The sequence below is a fragment of the Anastrepha obliqua genome, chromosome 4 (assembly GCF_027943255.1).
Source record: "Anastrepha obliqua isolate idAnaObli1 chromosome 4, idAnaObli1_1.0, whole genome shotgun sequence".
Lineage (NCBI taxonomy): Eukaryota > Metazoa > Arthropoda > Insecta > Diptera > Tephritidae > Anastrepha > Anastrepha obliqua.
The window spans coordinates 57939866-57953607 of NC_072895.1; the positions used below are offsets into that span (position 1 = coordinate 57939866).

At 39.7% G+C, this 13742-nt stretch overlaps 1 protein-coding gene across 1 annotated transcript in view; it reads left to right on the forward strand.

Moving 5' to 3' along the window:
• The window catches only part of LOC129244170 (uncharacterized), a 108781-nt gene that overhangs the window by 14060 nt on the left and 80979 nt on the right, over nt 1–13742 (forward strand). Inside the window, exons 2-3 of the mRNA XM_054881785.1 lie at nt 4548–6306; nt 9689–11962. Coding sequence (XP_054737760.1) covers nt 4678–6306; nt 9689–11962 — 3903 coding nt within the window. The 5' untranslated portion in view covers nt 4548–4677. The remainder of the gene's footprint in view (nt 1–4547; nt 6307–9688; nt 11963–13742) is intronic.

Genomic DNA, 13742 nt, shown 5'->3' on the forward strand with positions numbered 1-13742 from the left:
AGAGGTTTGGTGCACATTTTTCGGGTGTAAAACGGAAATCACTTTAATGCAATTGAGCTGAAATGACTGCACATTTCCACTGCTCTCGGCGAAATTCAGCACCAAACTGCTGATTGAAAAATGAATAAGTGAGTGATGAGCGAAAAGGAAAAAAACGATATACGAACTAAAGTACAAATTGGAGGAGTGGCATGTATGTCTGTAGTAGTAGTAGTAGTAGTAGTTGGTAAGGAAGGAAGTATTGCAACTCTTGCTGACAATGAACGAATTCTACAAATTTGAAGTACTTTATAAATGGATTAGTCGTATGAAATGAGCAGACAGGCAGGCGGGTGGGAGTGAGCAACTAACAAATGATTGAGTGTAGCAAGCGGATATGCATTCCATGCGCTCAGTACTCGTTTATATTCCGGTTACAATTTTTTCTTTTCATTTATCTTTTAGCTGTTTTATGATTTTTGTTATTCCTCTTTATTTGCTATTTCTTCTGTCTTTTTTTTTGTGCTCACGTTAATATTATCAGCGACTAATTCGACAAAGTGCTGAAAAGTTTTTATATACAATACATCTGTGTTCACAATAATAGCAACGCGATATATTGCAACATATTATTTATTTATCTATATTTTTTTTATAAAAATATAATTCATGTTACAAAAAGCAAACCATATAACTTAAAGTTTCAAACTTGGTACAAATTAAAACAAAAACTGAAAAGGTTATTTTCAGGATTTCAAAATTTTTTAGTTTAACTTTTTTTTTGTGATAACGAATATTCGAAACTTTTCTTATGCTGGTATGAAGCAAATGCACATTACTGCCAGCAAAAAAAGAAAAAATTCTCAAACATCAAAGCATTATACCTTCATTCTTTTATGGCCCATTTAAATGCATACTTGTAATTTTTCTGAAGCTCGGTTAGAAATTCGAAATTATTCTGAAAATTTGTGAAATTTTTTTAAATTGTGCACAAAATTGGAAACTTTACGTTATATAGTTTGGCGTAGAAGTATAAAATATATTTTTATAAAAAAAAAAAAAAAAAATTAACTCGAAAATAAATAAAAAGTCAAAAATGTGCAAATATGTAGTGCTGCTATTATTACGAACACAGCTGTATGTATGTGGGCAAGTATGTACAAAATAATACTAGGAAGCATAAAATGGCAGCATACAAAGCGAATGGCAATCACAAATAAGCTCAGTACTTAGTAAAATACCGCAGCATTAATTTCAGTTGTCATTTTCAATCGAATTTCGAATTCTGATATTCAATGGCAATGGCAATCGCACTGTCGCCAATAGTGAGATTATACAAATTACGATTCTTTTGATACTTTTCAATTTTTTCTTTGGTTTTTTATGTTTTTTTTTTTTCTTTTATTATTATTATCATTTTTTTTTTTTTTGTTGTTTGTGCCACTACTGAAAATTGGATCCAAAGCACTTTTAAGTATGCATTTAATGAAGAGTGAATAGACGGATAGAGGCGAAACGAGCAAAAATTGTCGTTAGCAAAAGACTTTTGTGTTATCAATTTTCACTTCTTTGCATAAATTTTCATTTCCGGCGAAGTGCAATAAGGGAATTGCATTATACAATTTTAAAAATACGCGCCTTAAGTTGCTTTGAAGTGTTTGACATTTAGAGAATTCAACTTAAGAAGAATATGTGTGATTAAGCGTATATAGCAAGTTAGCATATCTGTGTATGTAATAAACCGAATTAGAATTACTTTACCATGAAATAAGACTTTTTTTCAATTTCAAACGTTTATTAACAAAAACTGGTTACAAATTTAATCTTCAAAATAATAGCCATCGCTAGCGACACAGGCAATTTGTGGATGCCGCGCCAAAAAAAATTGGCCGTCTTTGGTCGCAAACCAATCATCGAGTCATCTTTTGGCTTCTTCGTAAGAATTGAAGCGCTGCTCGAAAAGTGCGTGTCCCATCGATGCAAACAAATGATAATCGAAAGCCGCCAAGTCTGGTGAGTAAGCCGCATGCACCAGCGGTTCCCAATCGTACGTCTCCACCAATTCTTGGGTCGCTCTTGTTCGATGTGGAGGTGCATTGTCACATTGTCAGTTCATGCGGAACCCGTTTTCCGACCTTTGAAATCATGCCCATGTCTTTCAAACGTTTGAAAATGGTTTTTTGGGTCACTCTCAACTGCTCCTTCATCATTTCTTACGTTTGACCATCAGATCATCTACTTCCAACAATGCTTGCAATTCGGCGTCCTCAAACTTTTTCGGTGGCCGGCCATGGTCCTCGTTCGCCACGATAAAATTTCCACTTCAGAATTTTTCAAACCATCTGAAGCACTGTGCTCTACTTAGAGCACCATAAGCTTCTATAAGCATTTGATGCGCTTGAGAAGCGTTTTTCTTCAATTGATAACAAAAAATCAACGATGTCCGCAAATTGTAGTTTGAAGGCACGAAATTCGACATTTTTAAGAGCGACAAAAATGCATTGTTGTATGAAACGGAACAAACAATGAACTTAATATTGTTGACAGATGACAGATGAAAAAAACAAGACATTTGGGAAGGTTTAAAAATACTCCTAGCGACATCTATAGACTAATAGCTGCAATTCTCTTTTCTCCTGGTATAGTTCACTGCAGGCTAATGAAGCAGTAACGTATGGTGCAGCTACTAGTTACTAATCAAACTGTGGTATCAGCTACCCAGGCAGACTCTAGCTGGGCACTTAGGGACCAAGCGATGGGAAGCTCGAACAACCAGCGTCTATAAATCCCTAATTACATTATACAAGAAGCGTGCGCTTCTAATGATTTTTTTTATAAACCGTTTGAGAATAATAGACGCGTGTGCTAGGTGAATGAAATAATAAGCAAATAGTGTAACATACAATAATTAAAAATGAAAACATGAAATATATGCAATAAATTATTCGATTGCCCCAAAGGAAGGTATCGGTAAAAATAGATAAATTGACCACCCACCTTGCCGTGTTCGGGATATCTCGGAAAATCGTGTTTATTTGGCTCAAATAATATAACCTTTAAGTAACTTTTTTACTGAACAAAAAATAATGAGTGATGTAAATCTTTATTTTAAGCTTTACGCGTTCCATTGCTTGTCCATTTGTATACTGCAGCTTTTTTGTTCAGAAGTGTCATATATGATTCACATACGCACCATTTTCAGAAATTACTTTCCGCTGGGGTGATTAGTTTTGCACCACCTTGTAGTGCATACACCTGCAATCATAATAACGGGACTGCTACTATCGCTTACTACCCGAAAAAGTTTACTTAAAATATTTGAATGATTGGGCTACAAAACAGAAACACACTTTTACGACATTGCCGAAGCTAAGGGGAGATAATAGGTGAATCAGTTGGGGTCATGCTTGGCTCTACAGCAACCACTGATCAACATATTTGTAGATATTTCCGAACCACAACTACAATCCCTTCAATTACGTATTACACCTAGGGCGTAGTTGCAGCAAGTATAAACTCAAAGTCGCATAGCACTGACTACACCAAGGCGCACATCAGACGCACCCCCTTTGGCGGCCACCACAAGACAATACTCCTTCTGATTTTCATAGTACATACCTAGGTGCAGACCTACGTATCTCGGGAGAAATGGCTCTGAGTAGCATACTAATGCTCTGAAGACCACCATTTTAGATATGATGGGCACAATGGACATAGTAGAGCTCACTCGTTCATGTAGGCGGTACAGATCTCGGCTGAAGCAGGTAATAGCAGGCAGCAGCTGACAAAGATAGTAGTGAATAGTTTTCAAATATGGCATGTGTGCACTCGTTCTCCCAAACTGTATGCAAGTATAACTATTTTTGAGTACATATCTTTGAATTTTATTTTTAAGTGCAACATTTCGGACTTATCTTGACGACGATACGCAATCCAATTTTCAAGACTGATGCCGTAATTTCTTCTTCTTGATTAGCGCGATAACCACTTACGATACCGTCATTTTCTGAAGGTAGTTTAGCATACTCTACTTCTTCGATCCCAACTGCCTTGTACTCGGAAAAGCCGATTAACCATAGATCAGATGTAGCTTAGTCTAGTACACACCTGAAAAAATTCGTTCGTAATAAAAAAGAGTGCAGCCACTGTTAACATCTAACAGTTCATACCATGCAATATCCTGAGTGAACTTATTTATTTATTTATTTATTACATTCAGACAGCTTGCCACATAGTCTTTAAGGACACAACATGATTTTCATTATTAATTATCAGTCTCTACAGAATTAAATATGGTATCAAGAGATAAATTTAAAATTTCCCTCCAGAAAATGGCTCGAAATCTAACACTTATTGTCTGCATATTGATTAAATTTTTATCAATTTGAAAAATTGCCATCTTGCCAAGAAGGCGCTAGATTCCGTACCATTTTTCTTATTTGCTATCAACTCCTCCCTCTTTGTACACTATCCATCAATCAATTTCTGACACTTAGCCAATTAGCCAGCCACTAACCAGTTTCACATTTCCTCTCTTGATTTATTGTGCTCTTGCTTTATCGTTGCAGGCCGCCATTATGAAGATGTATACTCGGAACATTGTTGGTCACTGCGTTAATGCGTTATCAGCGACATGCGACAAGTACACAACTGCAATTTGCAACAACACCGTGAGCGCTATTAATTACAATTTCAAAGATGAGACCCCCAGCAATGCAAACAACCGCGTTGCAGCAGAATAATGAGGTGCACATCAATACACAACGACAGCGTCAGCTACAGCAACAACAACTACAACCAACACAGCATCAACAGCTGCCATTACAATTGCGGCCACCGCAATATCAACAGCAACAACAACAACAACAACAGCTTCAGCTCCAGCTACAATTACAACAACAACCACAGACCACTTCACTAACACTTCTCAACCATTCGAGCTACGATACAGCTGCCACGACAGCATCACAACAAGCACGCAAATACCGATTTGAGCAACACGACTTCACCGTTGATAAGCCACTGAACTTTGTTGCAACCACAACAGCTGCAGCGACAACAGACGAAGTGACCATAGCCGCACCAAAATTGAATGGGCGCCGAAGTAGTGCAGCATATCCCGCGACCGTAAGATTGCCAGTAGACGACAAGACTAGGCAGGAGCAATTTGTGCAGCAGCAGCACTTCCACCACCAACAACAACCGCAACGCACCAGCCTTGATTGCATGCAATTGCTGGACTTAAGCACTTCACCGCCGCATGAACCTATCTACCCGCTCCAAGGTAGCATTTCTACGTACTTGCCGCAGCGGCCTTTGGCCGACGTGCCACCGCCATATCGGCGCGCATCAGCTGCCAGTGTTGCACCTGTGCAAACGCATCGCGCGTCGTATGCCAGCCAGTACTCGCGCTCCTCGTCAAGTGAAGACGGTTCCATTGGTGGTACCAACGCTGTACACTTTCCCAAAACTTATTCGCGCGCTAGCAGCGCATTCGATGACGCAGCTGAGCATTTTATAATCAACTTCCCAGCCGCAGATTCACCTTTGCACAATCAGAACGATTGTGTTATAAATTTGCCGCTTTCCGAGACCGAGCCATTGCTGACGAATATCGAAGCCACAGTTTTGGATAAGCAACGCTCAATACGTCTGCCCAAGAGTAGCGCTTCATTAATATTCACAAAAAAGGATTTGTTGGCGCAGCGCACGGCTTCTATAGCGCCCTATCACACAGCCAATACGAATAATAATTGTGCCACGCAGCAGCACCAGCAACAGCAACCGGAGCAAGAAAAGCGTAATCAACCGAAACAACAACAGCAGCAACAACAGCAACAGCTTCATCAGAGCTTGAGCTTGCGCTCAGCAAACGAGTACGCCACACGTAAGCCTGTCAAGCATTTGCCTGCCTCGTATCAGCAACAGCAACCACATCCACAACAACAACGCCGCAGTCTGCAATTGAATTACAATAATAATCTGGTAACCACATCGACTTGTTGTAGTGCGAATAATAATTACTGTAGAACCACAACGGGCAAAAGTGCAAGTGGCAGTGACGCCAGCAGTGTTGGCGGGTCGATTGGCGCTGTTTTGCATAAACATCATCACGCTAGCGGCGGACAAAACTTGAAGGCAGCTACACCAGCGGCAACAACAACTGCCAACGTCATTCCACAACAGCATCAGCATAAGAGTCAGCAGCAGCTGCAATCAGGCCAAAACAATACAAACACGGCTGCGGCAACACGCAAGCAACACGCGTACTCCTGGTACGCTCCAGTCTACAGTGCACTCGAGGAGGAACTGGAACAAGATTCTAGGGTGAGTAGATGGATTTACAGTGAGTCAGTTTACATTAGTAAAAATGGTTCAGTGTGTAGAACGGAAGCAGGCAGTAGTGGAAGAGGACTGAGGGATAGAACGGGGGCAGTATATATCGAAGTCAAAAGACGTGCCAAAAATGTTGCCTCTCGTAGGTTTGAAAGTAAACGTTTTTTATCAGTATTTTTATTTAGATAATGAGTCATTCAATGTCAAATGATCGAAGTAGATATTTTGGAAATTCTCGTCAATTCTTCTAAAAATTGGTTTGTTTGCGGAGTTGAGTATAATAAGAAGTAAACTGATTTTTTTTTTAATATTTCATAATTTCAGAATTTAATCATTGTTAAAAATTTAGATATGTTTAACTTTGTTATAAATTTTGTTTCTTTTTTTAATTTTAGAAGAAAATATACTTTTTAAGAAAAAGTTTAATTAAATTAATTTTTAAATTTTATTAATTTTTTAGAAATTAATTAATTTTTTAGAAGAAAATATACTTTTTAAGAAAAAGTTTTTTTTTTTTGCGTATATGCACTGACATCAAGGAATGAATCTCTAAAAGAATGTTTTTCACAAATTTGTTGTACGTATTTAAATGCGAAAAGTTGTGTGGTTCACATTACGAAACTTGTAGGAATTTTCTGGGAGTAGCCTCAACTACGAATGAAAAAAAAACTAATCTGAGATGAGGTTGGCTGTTTTTCAAATATGAATTTGTGAAACAAAAAATAAAACATTAAAAAAATTAGAGAAATTTTAGAAAGGACGAAATATATTTTATTTAAGAAAACTCTTTTACCAAAATTTCCAGCAATACTAAAATTTTCGTGTTCGAAATTAAAATCTTTCTTTTTTTTTCAAATTTGTTTGCAGTTTACTTCTTATACTCAAGCCTATACTATACTATAACCCAATTTTTAAAAGAAATGGCAACGATGTCTGAAATACCTAGATTACTAGACATGGAATCGTTCTAATTCTTCTTTCTTGTCAAATTCTTGACTGCTGTGCCCTCCACCTAACGAGAATTTCTGCGTCACTGGTTTACCTCTCCTCTCCTATAGTTCCATCGTTGTTTTCGCTGCATAAAACTCTTTCCAATAGTATGGAACACTCCTACTGTTTGCCGAAAATGTAAGTCCTGGTTATTCCTTAAACCCTTAAATTGATATGCTTTTCCAGATGCCAGTATGATTCTGTTCTAAACTATTCCAATTCAATTTTACTGTGCAGGTAGCGGCTAATAATTATATTCACGTTTGAATTCGCGAATTCCCACGATATTCAAAGGACGTTAATTCACTTCCCGTCTGCAGTTCACTCACCTTGCGGCTCGAACAGAAAATATTATAAGTAGTAACAGTGACAGCTTAGAAACTTGTTCTGCAACATACTTTAGGTGTCTGCATTCCAACAAAGGGCTTATCATTAACTAAATATTTTCTGCAAAAAATGTAGTAAACACTTCAAAAGGGTGATCAGAGTAGAGATACTTTTTCCAGTAGGTTTTTTTTCTGACAGATCACGCATGACTACCGTGAAACTAAATACATTTTTTTCAGTATTCATTGACATTTCATTATACGTAGAAAAATTTACGCCTCAACAACGTTAACAAATCGTACAATTGTATTACGAAAATCGACGCTGTGTAAAAAGTGTTCATCGCACGCTCTGTCCAACTTATGGCTGTTTTTCAAAAACGATGGGGCCCATTTTTGGCTTAATGGCTACGACAGTAAGCAAAATTGCTGCTTTTGTCTTGTTGAAAATAAACGTTGTTCAGATCAATACCATCCAATTCCGGCCATACAAAATCGTTAATAATATCTCAATAGCGCAATCCATTCACCAATAACACCTATTATTGGAAAACCCTTTACTCAAGCCTATGTTATACTATAAACCAATTTTTCAAAGAAGTGGCAACAATGTCTGAAATACTTACTTACTTTAAAACCCAATACCTCTAAATTGAACAACAAATGCTTAACAAGCAAGCCAAAACCTGAAACTTGCCCCTAAACCCTCTTCATTTAAAAGTAAAAAAGAAATACCGAGATGTCTGTACTCAGAAATTTCAAATGTAAAAAAACTCAGTAATTTTAGTTATCTCTATTGAAGTGAAGTGAAAAGAGGTTTTAACTCTTAACTGCAATAAATTACTTGATGGGCTACGAGACGAACCAAAGGAAATGCCGTGTATTTAATGTGCTGGCTTAGGTAGATAGGTAAGTGGACGTTTCTAAATCGTTACCGTTCCATTGGGGTATCACAATAGCTGTTTTTTTTTTTTTTTTTTTTTTTTTTTTTTTTTTTTTTTTTTGAAGTGCAAACCCACTGATCTGGATCACACTTATATCTGTGAAGTAATCGCTGGCTTACAAATGATTTCATCCTTTAATATTAGATAAGCACTTAACTTCATTAGGCCCATGTTGAGGTCGCTGATGACAAGGCTGAAATTAGTTTTTCGAACAGCTTTTAAAAATTATAATCCGATTTCAGTTAAACTTCGTATATATCGTGTGGGTATAGCCCGATGGAGATCTTAGTTTAGCTCGTGGAAGCAGTTAAAGAGCTTTTAGTGTAATATTTAAAACATTTAAGTAATTTCCATTCCGAAAACTACATTTACTTTAACAAAAAAAGTCTTAGGAAGCTGTTTTCAAAAATGACAAAAAAATCATTTTTCTCCGAAAATTTTCAACAAAACATTAAACTTCTTTCTAAAACAAATTATTTTAAAGATATATTTTAGCCTAAAAAATTAAAACTGTTAAAATTAATCAAATTTTAATAATTTATTGTACTTTCAAGACATCAAATTTTGCATCAAAGCGCAATGCTTTCTAAATGCTTGCCAAAATTTCGAGCAAATCAGACAAGATCTTATGGAGATATAAGACTTTAACCGAAGTAGTCTAGTTAGGCACGTCGGTCTTCTTGAACCAAGTTTTATTCTAATTATTAATTTGTAACGGCGGATCTTTTTGTTGTCACAGCCAGCACCTAGGAACATTTTCCTGCCTTAATCAAAATAGGCTATTTGCGATAAAAGTGGACCTTAGTATCCATGCTGTATTCTAAATGGTCTGGTTTTTCGTTTTATTTATTACATACAATGGAGCTGGTGCGTCAGTGTTTGGGTCTTCCTTAATGAAATTCTGTAAAGATATCACTCAAATAAATTTATCCACATTTTTGTTTGAAACACCCGGTAGTATTTTCTATTTTCTAAATTTTTTTACTCTTGTTTTATAGTGATTTTGAAATGACATTTCATAAGTTTCAATTACACAAATCTTTAATTATAAAAATAATTATTTCCAATGTCAAAGTTCACAATTTTCTTGTTTTTTTTGTTGTTTTCTCGCAGGATTCCTCGCCAATCCACAATCTGGCCAACACAAAGAAACAACACCTCAACCACTACCAACACCATCGGCCCACACACAATTCTTCGACGGCGGTCGACAATGAGACCGTTGCGCTCTTAGAGACGCGCAACCAAGTCAACATACAGGCGCAGCTGCATGCGCAAGCCAACAGTAACGCCCATCCGGGCAAAGACATCATTGTTGGTGGTGGTGGTGTTGGAGGCGGTACCGTTCGCGCACAACAAAAACACAGTGGCCAAGCGGCGAGGCGTACAAATGGACAAGCGCCTTCAACATTGCCGCTGGCGAACGCACACAATGCCTTGCTTCAAAGTGAAATGGCCGCCAGCGAAAGTGGCGGAGGGGGCGTTGGTCTATCAAGTAATACAGAACACACATCGGCCCCGGTGAATGGGTATGAAACAGATGGTGGATTGGTGAATTCTTTGAGTGGCACCCTGCCGCCACGAAGACGCATAGAAAATTTTCTGAAATCGTTGGTGGGACGTAAATCGTCGTCCAGTGCGCGTAATAGCGGTAACTCGGGTAATGGTGGCAACGCGGAAGTCGTCGCATCAGTGACTATGACGAGTCGAATAGATAACGTCGTCTCGCAGCAACCAATGCCTGCTTCACCGGAGATAACGATAACGGGAACTCCGTCAGAGCAAAATTTAGTGCTTTTGCGCGATACTTCGCTGCTCAGCGGTCAATACAAGCAACCGTTGGCTGCGACGCAAGAGCAACGTAAAAGTGAATGCGGCAGTGATAAGTTAACGGCAAATGGTGCGATCCAGGGCAGCACTTCATCGCTAAACGTAGTGCAGCAAAAGCTTTGGAACATGATGCGGCGAGAGGGTAGCGCGGCCAGTTTGTATAACGAGAAATCACATTCAATAGTGCAGTACCGCGGCTTGCGCAAGTGTGAGACTGTATTGGCATTGACGCGTCAAACTAATTCGCTATGTTCGCCTGTTTTTGGTGGCAGCGCGGCAGCACATGTGGGTGCAAGTGAAAAAAACGGCGGGGGAGGCAGTGGCGTTGCACGACACAATAGCTGCAGCGCTGGAGGTGGTGCAGGAGGAGGCAGCAGTAGCGGCATGCGACGCACACATACTACAGGCAGTGGTATCTTCAGTGCAAGTGGCGTCGAGCAAATACGACCATTGAATCGGCTGCGCAATAGCATATCGAGCGTCAACGCAGCAGCAACCTGTTCGCGCTGTTCTAGTCTGCTCTCCCTGGCCGCCTCCGGATCACGTTACTCGCTCAATGTGACATCCAATGGTGGTGGCGGTCTCTTCGTGCAAGCGCCCACCGTTCAAATGCCAACATCTGCCTCACAACATCAACTGCAAGCGCTCGCAGCACACCTCGATTGTAAGCCACCACCGCACTCATCACAGCAACATCAACAGCAGCGCGAACGTAAAATTAGTAATGTAAGCAGTAGTCAGTTAAATAATAATTGTAATGTATTAGTTAGTAATCGCAATGCTGATCCAAACGCCGCAGAGCAGATCGCCAGCGGCGGTGGCAACAGCAGTGGTAATTGTTCCCGAAAGAGCTCCGCTGGTGCGCCGAGCACGCACAGTGCGAGCAGCATCACACCGCCGTCCAATATGACCACGGCTACGCTCACCTCAAGCATCACATCGCCGCACGACAGCACACCCACCACGCCCACAGCAACAGCAATAGCAACAACAGCAAGCGTAGTCGCACCAGAAGCACTAGTAGTCACACCCACCGCCAACGTCCCGCACCTTCAGACAGTAATGTCTTCATACGAAAGCACTAGCAACAGTAACACCTCAGGCATACTCGTCGATCTGCCGTCATCGCCGACATCCGCCACCTCTTCAGCGAGTACACCACGCACCTCCGCCTCCTGCTCATCTGCCAATACGCCCGCGCCCACCTATGCTTTGCCTACGATATCGCAAACATATCCCTTCACCATAACTTCGCTCCTGGCGATGTCAAAGACGGCAATGGCGCGTGATGGGGGTCGGTATAGCGGCAGTGGCGAACAAGATGATGATAACGCTATGACGATAAGCATGCCGTCCGCGTGCAAAGGTACGACGCATACTGATATGTCCGTTATGGATGGCAGAGATTTTGTGTCGTATATGGCAACACCAGCTCCAGTAGCAACACAGCCTGCAAAGCATTTTGAACCATTCACTTGTAAGCTGTGTCTGGTAGATGTGGAAGCGAAAGAAGAGGCAACAACATTGCAGCAATGTGGTTGTGAATTTTGCACTGAGGTGAGTACAATAACTAATTTTGCTAAAAATATGTTCACATTGTTTCAGTAATCAATTAAAAAAGGATATATGATATACCTTTTTGGTATATCAATTATGAAAATGACTGCTCCCACAAGCCAAGAGCTCATTTGGGTTTAGAACACATATCAAGTTAAGCTATAGGATGTTATTCTTGTTGTTGTTGTTGTAGCAGCATAAACATTCCCCATACCTATATGGGAATGCTGCTGAAGTGACAGTCCTTGTAACGGTAACAGTCCGGTAACGTAGAACCGACTGTCGTGGGATATTATTCTTCAGGGTGTCTGGTGACAGAATTCGGAATGAAAGACTAATTTAAAAACGAACCACTAATGATAAAATTCATTTCAATACCTACATATTACAAAGAAAAGAAGACCGAGTTTTATTTTTGAAAATTAATTTTCCTTAATATTTTCACTTGCTGGAGAAGTGATGTCGAAATCCCTTTAAGCTCGCGAACTATATTTTCTTTTAGTGCTGAGGTAGCCTCTAGGTTTTCTACTTTTGAAGTACCCCCCTCAGAAAAAAGTCCATAGGGGTAAGACTGAGCGACTTGGTTGGCCAGGTTATATCACCGAAACGGCTTATCATTTTGTTATGGAAGAAGAAGAAATCATCATACTGCAGAAGAAGAAATCATCTTACTGAAACTATGTATATGCATTGAAGCAAGAATTATTCTCTCACTATTGACAGCAAATCTTCGATCAACATATGCCGATAAGAGAAACCGTCCACAGAAATTGCTTGCCCTGGGCGATTTTCAAAAAATATGGTCCAATTATTACCATTTTGGGACAATGACATCAAACCGTCACGTTGAGGTTATAAGGTGGTTGTTGATATTTTAGTAGTGACTACTGTCCTTTAGGTGACCAATAAAGACAATTTTGCTTATATACAATTCCATTTAAATCCAAATGGGCTTCATCACTCCAAAAGATAGTTTTTACTGTACGAAATCACTCCAACACATTGTCTCGCTGAAATTTTCTAGCAAGTTGTAATCGTTAGGCTTAAACGATTGCATGATTTGGATTTTGATGCGGTAAAGTCTAAAATCCTTCCTCAATATTTCATACACAATAGTTTTATAGAGGGCTGTTGGCCACCGAACTTCTTGCGCGGAGCATTTGCACCCATGAACGAATCAAATTTTAACTGGAGACATTACGTAAACATTGAATATTGTAACGTGAACAAAATCTACGAAGAGCAGTTGCACATGAATCATTGACCTTGAAATACGCTTCGATTGCGAACGCACGTTGTTCACTCGGCCATTGCGTCATCGTAACTAAATAATCCGCACGAATAACAAAGCTAACGCGGTCCCTTGCCCGCTCGTACGCTCAGCTATTAGAAAAACTTTAAATTTCAAACCGAATTCTGCCACCGGACACCCTGTACTTAGCGCACAGAATAACCAAACATGGGATTTAGTGAATTTTGGCGAAGACTCAGCCATATTTTGCGCTGAATTTCTAAGCACCACTAACCGCCGCCAGTAGTCTCATCTGGCTCATTTGTCAACTGCACCTGAGCTTGTGCTTCTGTTTGTTGGCCAAATCGTTCCATAGCTCGCAGCTGAATGAGCTAACAAAGCCAAACCCACTTACTAAACGCCAAAAACCGCTTGTTTGCTTGCATGGGGCTTAGCTGTCAGTCGCATTTCAGCTATTTGACTTACCACCGTGCACACAACCATATGTACGAGTACACCTGCCATGTATGACCTGTGTCTCATATGCAT